The following is a 17,909-nucleotide window of genomic DNA, read 5'->3' on the forward strand; positions in this document are numbered from 1 at the left end:
ATAAATATGGATAAGATAGAATCATATGAATTACAATCCTTTAAACCTAATCAAAAAACAATCGAGAATTTAAATAAGCCAAACAGGTCTATTGAATTTGATATTGACGTGGGTGATGGCTTCATACATCCTTATTATGCTGATATTTATGTAACTTTTGAAATTAGAGGTAGAGATGGTGATGGAGAATATACTACTGGTCAAAATATTAGACTTATTAATAATTTCTTCCCACATTTGTTTTCTCAAATTCAAGTTAGTAAGCATGGTCAGATATTAGATATTATAGATTATCCTGGTTTAACTTCAACAGCTGTAAACACATGTACGATTTCAAAACCAGAGGCAAATCACTATGATGAATGTGGATGGGAAGGAATTACGTGGGCAAGAACAGATGAAGAAATAGTGTTTTTGCTAAGACTTTTGCCAGGATTTTGTTCAGATTTTAAAGATATTATGTGGAAAGGAGGTTTGAAATATACATTTAAAAGAAGTGGTTCTGATGATAACGCATTTGCTATTTGGAAAACAAAAAAGCAGGATGGAACATATGAAGACAATCAACCACTTCCAGGTAAAGTTAAGATTACAAATATGGAGTTAAGAATGCCTATTGTTAATTATGAACCTAACTATGCCACCTTGTTAAGATCTAATATGTTAAAAGAAGGTAAGATTCCTATTTCATTCAACACATATCAATGTTTACAGAAATCAGTTAGTGGGAAGTATTTAGAATTCGATTTAACCACACAATTTAACTCAAGTGAATTTGATATGCCTAATTTTGTGATTGCCTTTTTCCAAACAAATAGAAATGATAATCAAGAAAGAGATTCAAGCTATTTTGATCATTGTAAAGTTCAGAATATCCATTTTCGTAATTCTAGAAATGAATCTTTCCCATTAGAATCTTTAAACTTAGATTTTGCAAAACATAAGTATTTGAAAGTTTATGAAATGTATACGGTATATAAGCGAGCTACAATTGGAAATACTGAGATGTTTTATTATCCTAAAGAGTTTTTAAAAAATAGGCCGATGTTCGTAATTAACACAAGCAAGCATAAATCAGTAACTGTAAATGATAGAACCAATTTGAAACTGACTGTTAATTTTGAAAGCGATGTACCAGATAAAACAATTTGCTATGTTGTTATGATTGGTAAGAAAAATTTAGAGTATGATGTAGAGAAAGAAAAAATAATTGAGAAGATATAAATCAATTATATAATATGTTTATTAGATTTGTTTAGTTTGTAAGTGTTTTTATGATAATATCATAAAAACTTATTTAATAAAATGACTATTCCAGATAACATTCCACGTGAGAATTTAATTGCGTTAATTGAAGATACTATATTAAATCTTGAGAAGTTATTAATGAAAAACAAAAGGAAGTTTAAGAGAATAAAATGTGTTTATATTACTCTTATTACGTTATCAATTCTATTATCAGCTTCTACAGGGTTCATCAATGTATTTATTCCTGTTACAGTATATTCAATTATTACAACTGCATTTGCTTCGGCTTCTGCTGTTATCACTGGTCTATCAACACGGTTTAATATAGCTTCAAAGAAAGAATATTATAAAAATATGGTAAATCGAATTGGGTTGTTTAAAGATGAGCTTAATGTAATTAAGCTCATGAATGGTGAATTAACAGATGAAAATGTAAGAGATATTGTTAACAGAATCAATGACATACTTAACGAAATTCGAGGCTATTAGAAACTGATTTTTAAAAAGTTTTAATATAATAAATACGATGGCGAGTCATATTGAACTTTTAAATAAACTTGGAAGTCTTGAACAAAAACAGGTTATTGGATTAAGAGAATTAGAATTAAATACAGAATATAAGATTGTGAAAATGGAAAAGATTAAAACTAAGTTTGGAAAGAGCATTTTAGTTGAATGTGAGGAGTTTAAGGTATTTCTTCCACCTAGATTTACAAAACACTTAACAGATAAAATGATTGATGAGATCGTTAAAGATGGAATAAAAATCAAATACACTGGTTTAAAAGATAATTATCCAACTGTTGAGTTCTGTATGTAAATCCAAAAAATAATAAAAATGATCAAAAATATGTTGTCAGAAGTAAAAAATGGAGTGAATAGAATGGATCCTCAAAAGAAATTTATACTTACTAATAACTTTAATGTAATTGTGAAAAATGTGCAAACCGAAGTTCAAGTTGTTTTTGATATTAACGGCTGTCTATTCAGTTTGAATTATGATCAGTGGACAGAGTTTAAGAAGTCATTGTTTCCTATAGAGAACGAGGTTAGCAGAAGATTCCATTATCAGTATCCGAACTTGTAACTATTAATATACTAATTTGTAAGTATTATGTAATTATGTAGAATTTAGTTAACTTTTATGGTAAAATCATAAAAGTGTTTTGTAATTTTATTTTACTAAATTTAGTGATTTTTATAACTAGATTTAGTGATTTTTTAAAATTAGATTTAGTGACTTTTTTGTAACCAGATTTAGTGATTTTTTGTAACTAGATTTAGTGATAGAATGCATTAGAAATTATTATGAGTAAGATAGAAGTTATTTGATATGGTGATAGAAGTTATTTGGGAAATAGGGAGTGCGGTAGAAATTATTAGGGGTAGTTTAGAAGTTATTTGGAGGTAGGGGGATGCGCTATTGTTATTAGGAGTGCGCTATTATTATTGATGGTGTGCTAGATTGTTATTGGAAATGATGAAGTGGCGCAGAATCCCCACCCCACCCCTACTGAGGACTTCTAGTATTCTACAATTATACCTTATTATTCCTCGTTTTCCATTTGATTTTAAGTTTAGTGTCCGTTTTAGCTTCGAGGCTATATGAAACGTGGATCTACATCTTAAGGTGAGATCCGAACCAAACCAGCTCCTGTTGTGGATCGAACCCGGATCTCCCACACCAAAAGTGCTCATGCTAATATCTTAGCCATGAGGAAGTCATACGCCTTTGTTTCAATAGTGGAAAATGGGATATCTATAGCCATCCTTAACCCGTAAGTACTACGCGGAGTCTGTCAGACTCAGCTTTTCGCCATAACTTTCCGTTCCATCGCCTCTCCCGATTGTCACTTCCTCTACCTTCTTGGTTATATTTAGAATGTATGCGAAAATTAACATCACGTCGTTAGTTTGTCCGCAATGTATTATTCGGAGTCTGACATAGCCTACTCCACGTAGTACTAATGTGACAAAAAAGCGTAGTACTTAAGGGTTAAAGTCACCATTATCCATTAAGATTTACTTCATTATCCATTAACACGGATTTACTCCAATAACAAACTAAGCTGAGACAATTGTTCTTGCTATCTATTGCAGAAAACAGAATTTTGCTTTTTTTTCAAGATTTATTGTAGGGAGTAACGGACGGGTTAATATCCCATTACCCGTTAAGATGTTAACGGATTTGATCCGTTAACGAACTTGGTCGAGATAACCGCTCTAGCTATCTATTACAGAAAACAGAATTTAAAAATTCTCTTTCGTTCTAAAGTTAATACGTACACACTAACATTACAGTCTTATAAGACCCACTAGAGTGACCGTAATAACATTACAAATTTATAAGGCCCACTAGCGTGATCCTAATAACAATACAAACTTTTAAGGTCCACTAGCGTTATCCTAATAACAATACAAACTTTTAAGGTCCACTTGGGTGATACTAGTAGCATTACAATCTTATAAGGCCCACTAGCGTGATCCTACTCAGTGGCAGCGGTAGGACGTTAAAAGTGGGGGGGGCAAGACATGATCTGAACAATTGTATATCAATATTAGATTTCCTGGTTGTTTCTAACAGTGTTTGATGAAAGGTTGTATAACTAATAGGATACTATCGTTTTCACTTAAAATACCGTATATCGTATTTCTATTTTATTAAGTAAATTCATAAGTGCGATACAGGTAGGTACTAGTCATTTATACTTTTAAACAACGAAAGTGTAAGAAGAGATTTGAGTTCTTGCTCATGAACATCTTAAAATTCTGTCTGGAAAAGTGTGTGATCAGATTATTTAATACATTTGCAATACAAATAAATAGAAAGGATAATATTAATCATAATAATGAATAATGACGCTTGTTTTGCAGAAGTTATATTGAAACTGGGAATTAATGAACAACTCATACTTTTAATTCCACAAATGCCATTAAATTAATGTTTTTTTTTTTCTCTTAGAAAATGAAATACAGTAAGTACTGCAAGCATATGCTATGACATTTAAAGAAATATGCAATTCCAATATTAATTGCTTTGAACTGCAATTAAAATGCAATTCCTGTAGCTTTCTTAACTCCAGGGAAGACAAATAACGAATACGTACTCACGCAACGGTAAATATCATATGGCACCATTTTTTTCTATGAAACAGTAATACATACAAAATCTTTTGAAACTAATTTTCTGCGAGAAACACATCTAACTGCATCCTGGCATATTTTTTTTCAAAAGGGTAGACGCTGTTCTAGAAGAATTGCATGGTGCCAAGAGGATATCTGGACAAGTGGTTGAGCACGCGAAGAAATAGTATCTCCAGTTCAGAAAGCTCAGACTGAAGAATTTAATGAACACTCGACTGAATTCATAGCCAATGACAGAGATGGTATTGAACATGATGAGTTTTTTACTTAGTCTTAGGAAATGGGAAGAACTTCGTTGACTTATGATCAGTTATGAAATTGTGTTTTATCTCCTTTCACGGAAACGCATTTTTTGAAAGTGGTTTCACAATAAATACAATTCTCATTGTTGACAACTTACAAGAAGAATCTCTGGTGGTTCAACGGATCATATATGATTCTGTGATGAGAATAGGTGGATCATCAGGATTAATAATTACAAAAGGTATGATAAATTCAGTGAGTTCAATGAGACAATATCAGGAGCATTTGGAAAAGAAAATAGAAATAAATGCTGGAGACGAGAAGAGGAGAGAGAAACGGAAGATTCAGCATCAACTAAAGGAGCTGGAGGAAGAAGAAAAGAAAATTAAACTGCGGAGACAACAAGAAAGATATTCAGATAAATAAGAAGAAAACTATGCGAGAAAGGATGAAAACAAATTTCTAAATGGGTTGCATTTAACAACTGCACCAGCAAAATTAATGTTTTTTTTTTTTTTAATAATCAGTAAAATCATGTATGAACTGTTTATTACTATAGGCAATATTATAATGCTGTGTAATTGGTATTATAATGTGTATTTTTTCATATCTTAAGTACTCTGTATACTGGACACTCTCGTTTGTAACTTTACATTTTGTGTAATATGTAGGCCTAATCAATATCGGCCTAATACATACGTTTGTAAATTTACAGTTCTTTGGAAAGAAAATTGAAAAAAGAAAGAAACAGAAGCGAAAGAAAACAAGGCCAACTGTGGGGGAGTGTGGAGGCTGGAGTTTCTTTTTTTTTTCTATATTTTTAAGTTATTCAGGGGTCAGGGAAATCTGGAACTTTCGTCATGGAAAGTCAGGGAACAGTCAGAGATCTTTTCTCCAAATTGTGTGGACATCCTGTTTACATTTCCAAATGAAACAATATAAATTAGGTCGTCACTTCAAAAAAAGTGGGGGGCAACTGCCCCCTCTTGCCCCCCCTAATCGCCGCCCATGATCCTACTAAATAGTTTTTACTGATAACAAGATTTTCTGAAAACTATAAATTAGTATATTTAACAAGCTTTATAAAATAATAAAAAAAATCGTGTCTAACAAGCATTATAAAATCAAAAATTTCGATAATTGGCAACATTGAAATCACAAAATTCAAAATTAACAGACATTCATTTATGTGGTTGTTACTAGTGCTCTTGAGTGTTATTTTACAAAATTTTCTAATCAATTGTTAATATTCACAAGATTGAAGATTACGAGCTGAATTTTACATACTGTAATGCAAACATAAGAGGGCAACCAAGTTTTTTCTTTTTAAACTATAAAATTCGACCCTGGATAAAGCTTTCAGAAGTAAACGAAACCGAGGTAAAAATAAAAAATAAAAAGTAAAACATGAAATCTATAATTTCTTTGATGATGTTAGTAACGATTATGATTATTAATTCCTACAAATTTCATTTGATCAGGTTGAAGTAATGTAGTTGTGTATAGTTGTTATATGGCGCAAAAAAAAAAAAAAAAATGTATCTCATACAAACAATATTTACCTTCTTCTTGATCTGAAGCCTTAAAGACTTCAGAGCATGCTCCGGATGCAATACGATCTTCCAAGACGAATCTTTCGCCAGGATCTGGTAGAGAATCAATAGCTAGTACACTACTCGACATTTTGTTAAGGTCAATCTGAAAAACAAAAATATTTTCATGAAAACGAAATTTAAAAAATAAGATTATTTATCAATTGACATTTATAATTTGTTTTCAAGATCCATTTAACTGAAAAAAAAAACAGTTTTCTGTCTGTCTTCTCATAGCTAAGGTAAATATTAGTATATGGGATGTGAGCAAAATACAAAGTTTAATTTTCATCTTCAGAGCTAGTAACATCGCGGAACAGAATTCAGAATTAAATTAATATCAATATTTCACATATCTCCAACACAGGTTTTAACTTGTCAACAGTGTTGCGATTTTAGCATATTTTTGGCTAAATCTAGCCTTTTTGGAGACAAAATTAGCCATACAAATCTACAGAATGCTTATAGCCTTAATTATAGCTTATTTTATGAAACTCTTTTGCCATTTTGGCTTTTTTTATTAGCCGTTAAATTAATTCTAAAAGGGTCAATCCATCTGAAGTGGTCCAAAGATGGGGAAAATGGTTGCTCGACCATCTCCGAAAATTATAGAAATTGGAGTGTGACGAACCTTGTGTATGAGAAGATCAATAACATCATTCACGTTGTCGTGTGTACAAGTGTTCCTGAATTGGCGGCCAACATTGTTGTCGGTGGAGTGCCATTTTTTGCATTTGCAAGCGTTTACGAAAACTACAGTTGCTCAGGACGTACGTATCAGACGAACTCCAAACGAAAACGAATATTTAGAGGAGAGACTGAGAAACACGGAGAACATACACTCTTGGTTCTAAATAAATATGCAGAGTTGCAAACCAATACATGATATCACTAGGAAAAGTACAGAAAATTACCCTTTTGAAGGGACTGCATTTTGAAATGGCATAAAATGGGGGGGGGAGATTCATAAGTTTTGTGCTGAATACTATTGCATGTAGAGTCTGAAGGAATATCCACAGCCATGATACTACTGACACCATAGATTTATGGGGCTCCGAAAGTTGAAGTTTGTGATTTTGATGCCATGTTTGGGGCGTAATATCTCAGGAGGGCAAAGTGCTAAAAATTGCTGCTTAGGCCACAAAGAAATTCTATATGTGAATAAACTATTACAAAAAATCGTGACTGATATTACATGGAGAAAAAAATGAGGACATGTTAAAAACGCGAAGAAAGCACGCGCGTGACAATGGTTGTAGCCTGGAAAAATTTAAATGTTTTGATATGTTTCATGCTAGATCTCAAAAATTACCCATGGTTCAGCAATTAGGCTGCTTTTGTTTGTATTCAGTTGTGCAGAAGCTTGCGAGTGGCGTTTGTTCCATCTTTCTAGCTCCATGATCATTGCCACATCTACAGAATGCACAATTTATCTTGACCATCTGCTATAGCGGACAAACCAAAAAAGAGAAAATAATTTACACATTCATTACAAACCATACAAGTAACTAGATATGATATTTATCTCAGCATTTTTTAAAAAATAAAGTAACTTCGTTCCTATTCATTCGAAACATGTCGTACCATGACCATGGTATCCAACATTAAAGTACCGTAATTTTGATGTGCATTATCCTGTGCATCTCCGTTCTGCTGTATTTGCATTAGAGGCTTCCGAACTTTGGATGTTTGTGATACTATAACATCTTTAGTTTGCAACACTGAATCATAATGGTGGTATTTTAAGTTTACGTTTGACACGTTTATTAGAAATATGTAGTAATCTGACGTAATGCCATTGAAAAAATATAACTATTGAGTTGGCAACACTGTTTGTTGAGTTTCTCTTTAATACATACAAAGATGCCCCCTTCTTATAGTTGTTTCGTGCAAAGTTTCCCATTTCTCACTTTTTTGGTTTGTCCGCTATAGCGGATGGTCAAGATAAATTGTCCATTCTGTGGCAATGATCATGGAGCTAGAAAGATGGAACAAACGCCACTCACAAGCTTTTGCACAGTTGAATACAATCAAAAGCAGCCTAATTGCTGAACCATGGGTAATTTTTGAGATCTAGCATGAAACATCAAAACATTTTAAATTCTTCCGGGCTACGACCATTGTCACGCGCGTGCTTTCTTCGCGTTTTTAACATGTCTTCACTTTTTTCTCCATGTAATATCAGTCACGATTTTTTTTTGTAATAGTTTATTCACATACAGAATTGCTTTGTGGCCTAAGCAGCAATTTTTAGCACTTTGCCCTCCTGAGATATTACTCCCCAAACATGGCATCAAAATCACAAACTTCAACTTTCGGAGCCCTTTAAATCTATGGTGCCAGTAGTATCATAGCTGTGGATATTTCTTCAGACTCTTTACATGCAATAGTATTCAGCACAAAACTTATAAACCCTTCACTTTATACCATTCCAAAATACAGTCCCTTCAAAAGTGTAATTTTCTGTACTTTTCCCAGTGATTTCATATATTGGTTTGCAACCCTGCATATTTATTTAGAAGCAAGAGTGTATGTTCTCCGTGTATCTCAGTCTCTCCTCTAAATATTCGTTTTTGTTTGGAGTTCATCTAATACGTACATCCTGGGCAACTGTAGTTTTCGTAAACGCTTGCAAATGCAAAAAATGGCACTCCACCGACAACAAAGATGGCCGCTATTCAGGAACACTTGTACATACAACATGAATGATATTATTGACTTTCTCATACACAAGGTTCGTCACTTTCAAATTTTTTATAATTTTCGGAAATGGTCAAGCGACAACCTCTGGACCACTTCGTATGGATTGACCCAAAGAGTACATTTTCTTTGAAACTAAAATGTAATTTTTAAAAGTTACTCTACTTCTCATTAAATATTATTGTATTAATTGATTTCTCTAGTCAGAGGGTGTTTTATTAGACAACAAACATTTGTTTTTCATTCTCCTCTCTCCTCATCCTACAATTTACAACTACTTATAATTCAATTGATACAACTTGTCCCTTGTGACAGTTGCTTTCCTCTGTTTTTTTCCCTCTATGGCAACATAACGTTCAGCCAATTATAGTTGCTCATTTCTTTCGCTCTGTAGTGGTAAACATTCCACCCTTTCCGCATGTTGCCAGTTTGAATGTAAACAAATGCACATTGTTTTAATCGAATGTCGACGTGAGTAGTGAACCTGCTGGTTATTGAGAGCATTTTTTTAGTCTCTTTTGTGTCATTTAATTTTATAAAACTGAGATTTACTTGCAGTGAATAATTTTCGTGTTTCGTGTAGTTTCAATACCGGACGCAAAATCTGGCAACGCAGCATTGAGCACCACGAGCGCGCAGCGAGCTGTTACAAGGGACACGTAGTATCAATTGCACTGTAACAATACTTATCGAAAGAATTTTAATGTCGCTCCCGTAACGGTCCCGTTTGCTACTTTTTAATTCTTTTAATTTTCGCATTTCATTGCAAGAATGAGTTTTTTAATACAAATTTAGTAAATTGTTCTGTTATTCAAGCTACAGATGTTGTTTTTGTTTATTAATGGAAACAAATAGGAGATCTAATTAGCTTGAAAACTCTCAAAAGCGATCATGATGATTCATGTGGATGTATGTAGAAATAACAAGTGTTTGTAAATATTATGACCTGCCGAAAGACGTACTACTGAAGATTGGGACAATGGCAGTCGACACAATCACAATCAATCCACAATCCAATGATGGTGTATAATGTTTCAGCGCTTCGGCTAGTTGCGACATCATCGATGATGACTTATTTCAATTCAACTGATATTATGGCTGTTGAATTTCACAAATCAGATGAGTTTAGATGGATTTGATTGTAATTTAAAGTCATGTTATTTGTTAGTCTTCGCTGAATAAAATTCAAGATTTCAAATTTTACTATAACTTATAATCCTACACACAAAAAAAAGAGGTTTCAAATCTACCATGTGGGTTAAGGTTAGCAAAATCTAGCCTTTTTTTGCGTAATAAAGCTTATTTCTGAAAGCTATCTAGCTTATTTTCTTCAGAGGTTATTGGCAACACTTCTTGTCAAGTTTGCCCCGAATAAGGTGCTATTTTAATACGTTTGAAGTTTCTTTAATAAGCACCTTTTATTTTATTTTGATTTTAGACATATTTCCCCGATCTTTCTCTGTGTACTTTTAGGCAATCTTTCTCCATTGCGAGAATCAAAATGTGAGAATCAAAATCAATATCAAGAAGTATGAGAAGAGCATAGGTAATTGTGGAAATTATTAGTTGCGTTATTTCTTTCGAAGACCGATACTAAGTTGCGTGCCTTGATTCAGTTAGCAAATATTCTTAGGTGAGGATAGTCTTTGCATTACTTTTGCTACTATAAGCCTTGAATTTTAATACACATGAAGCCATTTATTGGGGTGAAACTATGCAAGTCAAATTATTGTCAGCGGTTTAGGGGAAGATGTACGAGGATGGTTTGATAAGTAACTTGATTTGATACTAAAGAGAGCAATTTGATTTTTTTTTAACATACCGGTACTTTATTTTTTGACACAGTCCTCTCGAAGTTCAACGCACTTGTCCCAGCATTTCTCCAGTTTCGTGATTCCTTCGCGGAAATGAGTTTTTCGTGGCTTTTAAAATACTCGTTTACTTCCTGTATGACCCTGTTCATTTGATTCAAATTTTCGTTCTGCCAGGAAACTTTCAGGTTTCGGGAATAGATGGTAGTCTGAGGGTTCTAAATCTGGCGAACATGCGAAAGCAGTTTAAATCGTAGCTCGGCCAATGTTTGCTCAGCGACACTGCTTGAATGTACTGATCCGTTGTCATGGTGAAATAACACCCTTTTTGGCCATTCCTTGCGTTTCTGTGCCATTGCAGCCTTTAATCGATCCAAAAGTGAAGCATAGTGTTTTCTGAGAATGGTTTCTCTCTTTTCGAGATAGTCAATTAGATGAATTCCCTCTCCTTTCCTAAAAATCTGACGTCATCACCTTTCCAGCGTATGGAACGCATTTCGCCATTTTTTGGAACCAGTTTCTAGCAGATCGAGCGTTCGGCAGTTGCCATCGAACCTTTGATGCAAATAAGTCCACATCTGTTATTATGGCTATACGTTGCACAGCAGATCAAACGCATGCAGATAAGATGTCTGTTACTATATGGTGTGGTCACATTGCGCAGTCCATTGATCGGACGTTGCTTTGTAAGTCCTGTTCTACACACGTATACCATTGTGGATCACTCTCGTATGGAGGTATATATGGTGGTCACGTTTATACGATCTTATTCAGTGTTCGAAGTGAAAAAAAATGCAGAGGCGGCATGTTTTATTAAGATTTTGACTAGACATATCGGCTATCTAATTGTTGAAATACAGCGAGGATATGTTGCCTAAAGGATTGCATTTCTATTTACATAATGACTAAAAAGCATTGGAGAGCTTGTGTGTAGTTACGGGGGAAGAGACATGGAGAAACTTTGATTCTTCGCCAACTTTCTGAAGAAAATAAAAAAAATCCCCTTTTGTTGAATTATAGAGAATTATACACGAAAATGCTCAAAAGCCGAATGAAGATATTAAAAATTTCCTGCGGGAAAACTCCTGGATCACCCACTCGACTATAACATACGTCAAACCCCAGAAGGTTCGCTTCCCAGCAGACAACCCCTAAATCCGCCCATGCTCAAAACACGGCATTTATATGCAATAAGGCAAGAAGACACACATACGTAAGAAGGAAATAATTCAATATGGTATATCAAAATATAAACTACGTGAACTTCTTTGCAGACATCTCATTTTATAAACAAAAGCTAGGAAAAAGATAATCAAAATGTCGGTGTTGTCAACTTAGAAATTATTTTACATAAAAAATAAAATCCTTTTTAAGTGTAAAGCTATTCGTCAATTACTGTGTTTAAAAATGGATTTATTAAAGATATTTAGCATCTACTTCCAGTGACGTTATGTCTTGATCACTGAAAAACCAGAGGCAGTATGGCATACCACCGCATACCGTCTCACTTCAACCTCTGATCTTTTTACTATAATTACTGATGCTACGCGTGTGTCAATGAGTTCCTTAGACATATATATCGTTATTTCTTTGTAAAGTAACTTTTTACCCTAAAACTTCCATTTGTATGCTGCACCATTCTCAATCTGCACTACGTACACTAATATAGAAAAGAACATGTATGATTTTCTGTTTGCTGAGATTTGCTCATAGAAATGAGTTAAATTGAGCCACAGATAGAGGTTTGCCAGACTTAATCGCGTGTGAAGCCGTTTTTGTCATTTTCGACTCGAAGTGGGACTTGGGAGTGAGGGAGGGTTACACATTCTGCGGGATAAAATATATATATATATATATATATATATATATATATATATATATATATATATATATATATATATATATATATATATATATATATATATATATATATATATATATTGAGTATCTGAGAAACCCCTCAAATTAGAGAACATAAACTACTCTATTGTATTGCCGGTTGCATATTGTTCAGTTCAGGCCAAGAACGTACACTCCTACTAGTTTTAAATATTTTTAGTTGGTAAATTATTAGGCAGTTTTATTTGTGAACACATGCCAACGAGTACTGAATATCTATGAAAGGCTCTTCAAAGCTAGCAAAAGTCAGCAGTGGAATGTACCGGTATTTTCTTTTTTAAAAACAATTTTGGATCAAAAGACCCAATATATTGCATTCAAAATTTTCTTGTACGCGTTACATCTGGAGAACTACATATAGTGTAGCCAAACCCAAATTATCAATTAACTCAGTATGATGTGCTTATTCCGTAGAAAATACGATAACTTAATTTAGGGGCCGTTCAAAAATTTTGTAGCCCCTGATTTAAAAACTAATTATTGGCTAAGATCTCAATCTTTTGATCCATTTTTAGTTTACCTAAAATTCTTGTTTTTAAATTATTTTATCTGTTTGTGCTTTAAATCAGGGATAAAAGTGCGGGGGTACGCCACCCCCACTTCCAAAAAATATGTACGGCGTTCCCCAAGTTTCTAAAAAAATACAATGGGCAAAGATAGGCTGGGGGAACGGCGTGGTATCTTGCCGCTACCTGTCGTCCCCCTACCTTTTCAGATTCACTTTTACCCCTGCTTTAAGGGTATTAATATAGAAATCCAGGATAGAATCCAATAGAAAACTTTTGTTACTGCAGCGAAGAACTTAGGGGTTTGATACGCCATAGAGTTTGTTTTCAATGTAAGTTAAAATAGCAGCATCCTTATATGTATAAAAATAATATCCTTGAATATGGTAATCGATTTTAAACTTACACATGGAAAGGAATTGTTGTCGGTAAACTTATTAAACACAGACCGAGATATTGTTATTAACAAAGTGATTGTGTTTACTATAGACCTAGATATGAACAGCACGTTCTCTTTATACCCTTTAATCTGGGTATGCATTATACGAGGGCTATCCAGAAAGTAGATTACGTTTTGGAATAAAAAATCAACAAAGTATAGGAAACAAATTTTATTATATACAGATGAAAGCCACACACAAATACTACTTTTCGACATAGTCACCATTCAAATTAAGGCATTTATCGTAGCGATGTACGAGCTTGGAAATTCCTTCGTCGAAAAATTCGGCCGCCTGCGACTTCAACCACTTCGTTACCTCTTCTTGCAGCTGTTCGTCGTCATCAAAACGCTGCATAGCCAGCCACTTCTTCATTGCTGGGAATAGGTGGAAGTCGCTCGGTGCCAGGTCGGGACTGTACGGCGGATGAGGAAACAACTCCCACTGAAAAGATTCAAGAACTTCACGCGTGACATTTGCCGTGTGGGGCCGGGCGTTGTCGTGAATCAACAAGATCTTAGAGCTCAACATTCCTCTGCGCTTGTTTTGAATTGCTCTTCTGAGGTTTTGCAGAGTTTGGCAATACCTTTGAGCGTTTATTGTAGTGCCTCTTTCCAGGAAGTCCACCAAAATCACACCTTTTCTGTCCCAAAAAACAGTCGCCATCATCTTCCTTGCCAACATTGTTTGCATGCATTTCTTGGGTTTTTGGGGAGAACCTGTGTGCCCCCACTGCATTGATTGCAATTTCGTTTCACAGTTCACGTGTTTCACCCATGTTTCGTCACCAGTAACGATGCGATCGAGTAAAGAGTCACCATCCTTATTGTAGGCGTCCAAAAAGTGCAACGCTGCAGCCATTCGCTGATTTTTGTGGTCCTCTGTCAAGATTTTTGGAATCCATCTTGCACAAAACTTGTGGTAACCAAGCTTTTCGCTGATGATTTCGTGCAACAAACTTCGCGAAATTTGTGGAAAACTCAAAGAAAGTTCCGTTATTGTGAACTTTCGATTTTCACGGACTTTAACATCGACTTTTTCGACAAGTTCGGCAGTCACTTTGCTGGGTCTCCCACTTCGATCTTCGTCGTGAACATTGGTTCGGCCATTTTTAAATCTTATGACCCACTGTCGCACTCCACCTTCAGTGATAATGTTGTCCCCATACACTTCACACAGCTGCCGATAGATTTCTATCGGTTTACAGTTTTTTGCTGTCAGAAACCTTATTACTGCACGCACCTCGCAGCTCGCGGGATTTTCAATCAACGCAGACATTTCAAACCGTCACAGTATCTTAACGGAGCACAGCACGAACCTCTCACTAGCACGGCTAGATGCCGACTGAGCTGCGCAACGCTCTGACCCCAAGATGGCCGCGCTAGCCCCGCCCCTAGCGGACACAGACGAAAACGTAATCTACTTTCTGGATAGCCCTCGTACATGAGAGTGAATACGGTTAAATACGGCAATTTTCACAGGGCGTAACTTGAGCATTGCACAATTTATTTTTTCAGGAAAGGGCGTATGTGCATAATTGTTGAAAACTTCTGGAAAGAACAAAAGGTACCTGTAAAACAATAAGGTTATCTTGTAAAACGTTATATCAGCCTACTATTTTGAATTATATATATTAGGGTGCATCAAACCCCCCCACTGTTCACAAAGTGACTTGTCCCTGGACTAGAAATAGGCCTATTCCATTTGAGGTATAATCCAGCTCAGCAATTTTTTATAAGAATCAAAGCATGTTTAAGGGGTCCACCATAGGCATAAACTTATATGAAAAAGGATAGTTATCTTAAAAGTTGCTCAACAGATGGCGCTACGTTCCTTGTATAGTGAATTTTGAATAAAGACGAGCGGGTAAGATATTCTTCTCTTAGCATTTGTACTATTAAGATTTTAAAATTAAGATTAAGACGAGGAACCAACCAAGAGTGAGCCAGACTATACTGTAGAGTCTAGTATCTACTAATCCTTCTGTCACCAATTCAGCAGCAGCACGCCCCAATAATCATCGTTCAGTGCGTACTGGAATAAGTGCTTTTGTCCCACATTATATTATCCAACGACCAAACATAGTAGCTTTAGCAACTCGCTTGCAAGCGACGCCTGCACAATAGGATATTTATATCAAAGCGTTGATAAAGGAAGCAGATGGAGATACATCAAAATTCACTACGTCATACTCCAGTGCAGATAGGACCCGACGAAAGGTTAATCAACAGATATCAGGATCCTTAATGGAAAACTGGACTCCTCCAGAGCTTGCCACCGTACACTGGGATTCAAAGTTAACGTCATCTTTGCCCAATAAGTACGTGAAAGAAGAACGTCTTACAGTCGTCATGGGGGAACAAGAATGAACTAAAGCTACTGGGCACACCTGTTTACAAAACTGTGGTTGGTATGAATGGGGTCATTATTGCCGAACATACAGTGGATCTGTTGAAGTCATGGCACTGTGAAGACAACATAGTAAACATGACATTTGACACTACGGCATCAAACACAGGCCATGTTACTGCTGCTTTCGTGATGTTACAGGAAAAGCTGAACCGAGCTCTTCTGTGGTCATATAGGTGAAATTATGGTTGGACAAGTGTTTAAAGACTTGAATATTGAAATCACTAAGTCACCTGATATTTCCCTTTTTACAAAATTTCATAAGCATTATGACGAATTACCTCATATCAGTGAATACCCTTTCTCACGATTTGATCCAACTCCATTTAACAAAAGTGAACAACGTGTACTTAAACATTTACAAAATGATTTTTTTTAAAAAAATTGCCAGTATAATTTAAAACAAAATGAAAATAGTTCAGTGTAAGACACAGTTGTGAGAACTGACTACCTCGAGTTCATTGAACTCTGCACTACATTCCACGACGGAGAAATATCTGGGACTCCAGTTAAATTCAAACAACCGAGTGCTGTTCACAGCGAGATGGATGGCTAAATTCATCTATGCCATTAAAATGTGTTTATTGGGAAAACATATTTAGACATTACCTCACTATGCCATCATTTACAAAGCTTAGAGACTTTGTCATATTTGTTACTCATGTGTACAGTGTGTGGTGGATGACATGCAACTCTGCAGTTTATGCTCCATGGAACGATTTGAACCTCTATCGAAATCTACTGCTGTACAAGAACATAAACCCATTAATTTCTAAGAGTGCGATACGTGCATTTCAACGGCACTTGTGGTATTCAACATCAGAGATGGTTCCTCTGAGTCTTTTCAGCAGGGCGCTACCCTTCGAATAGAAATGTTCTCTTGCCAGTAGACTCTTCGCTATGAAATCTGCTACTCCCTTACCAAATCCAAATGAACGTTATGGAACAGGATTTGGGAAACCTCGGTTTCCTGAACAAATTACCGATACTACAAATTACAAATACTACGATTTGGGATACCTCGTATATCTCTAACCGATTTGCTTGGACCAGACTCCTGGTTTATATTTCACACCCTGAAACTCGAAGATGACTTATTCGGCGACGAAGTTTCAGGCTGGCCAGAAAATCCTTTATTTTAAAACTCACTTCTCAATATCAATGCCGTGAATGTTATCAATGACTGTGCAGAACGTGAAATCAAGCTGACTGCGGATTTTCTTTCTTCAGCAAAACAAGAGGAACATTTCCAAAACATTCTGCAAGTCGTTGAACAGAATAGGAAAGAAAGCCCAAATTTGCGCAAACGAGCACGAAAAGACTGGATGTCACGTGTTATTTATGAAATATCTTTGTGAGAGTTTAGATTACGGTACAGTAAATGAGATATAATTTTTAAAATATATTGTTAAAATGAGAAAATTTGTGTAATCTTTTCAATAAATGCTTTTACTTATCAAATTTGCATTTCAATTTTTTAACACACTTTTGAGTCTTTGACACTTGTAATATATATTATATTTTAACTACTTTATTTTAATATATTCTTGGCAATTGTGTAATCTTTGCAAAAAAATAGTTTTTATTTATCAAACTCGCATTTTAGTTATTTCAATACTTTTTGATGCTTCTATGTTTGATACTGCTGGTGGACCCCCTAAACGTACGTAAATTTTACTAAAATTTTGCACGAATTATTAACTCACGAAATGGAACAAAACTTATCTAGGGACAAGAATCCCCAGTTAATTTTTCAAAATTGTGGGGGGTTTGATGCACCCTAATATATATATATATAAAGTCGCATTATTAGAAACGTATATTTTATTGGATGGATATTTCCATTATTGTGTTATTCATGAACTTTATTTTAGGAATAAAGAGAAAGAAGAAGGAGCAGTAATAATATAATTTTTA

The 17,909-nt window shown here is 34.9% G+C and overlaps 1 protein-coding gene across 2 annotated transcripts in view; it reads right to left on the reverse strand.

The window, feature by feature from the left end:
- ninaC (STKc_myosinIII_N_like and MYSc_Myo21 domain-containing protein ninaC) overlaps positions 1-17,909 on the reverse strand; it is a 142,314-nt gene that overhangs the window by 113,408 nt on the left and 10,997 nt on the right. For both annotated transcript variants that reach the window (XM_081760126.1, XM_081760134.1), the window contains exon 2: positions 6,198-6,333. In XM_081760126.1, the coding sequence (XP_081616252.1) occupies positions 6,198-6,318 (121 nt within the window). In that variant the 5' untranslated portion in view covers positions 6,319-6,333. The remainder of the gene's footprint in view (positions 1-6,197; positions 6,334-17,909) is intronic.

Source organism: Thermobia domestica, chromosome 1, assembly GCF_964235325.1.
Source record: "Thermobia domestica chromosome 1, izTheDome1.hap1.1, whole genome shotgun sequence".
NCBI classification, from domain to species: domain Eukaryota; kingdom Metazoa; phylum Arthropoda; class Insecta; order Zygentoma; family Lepismatidae; genus Thermobia; species Thermobia domestica.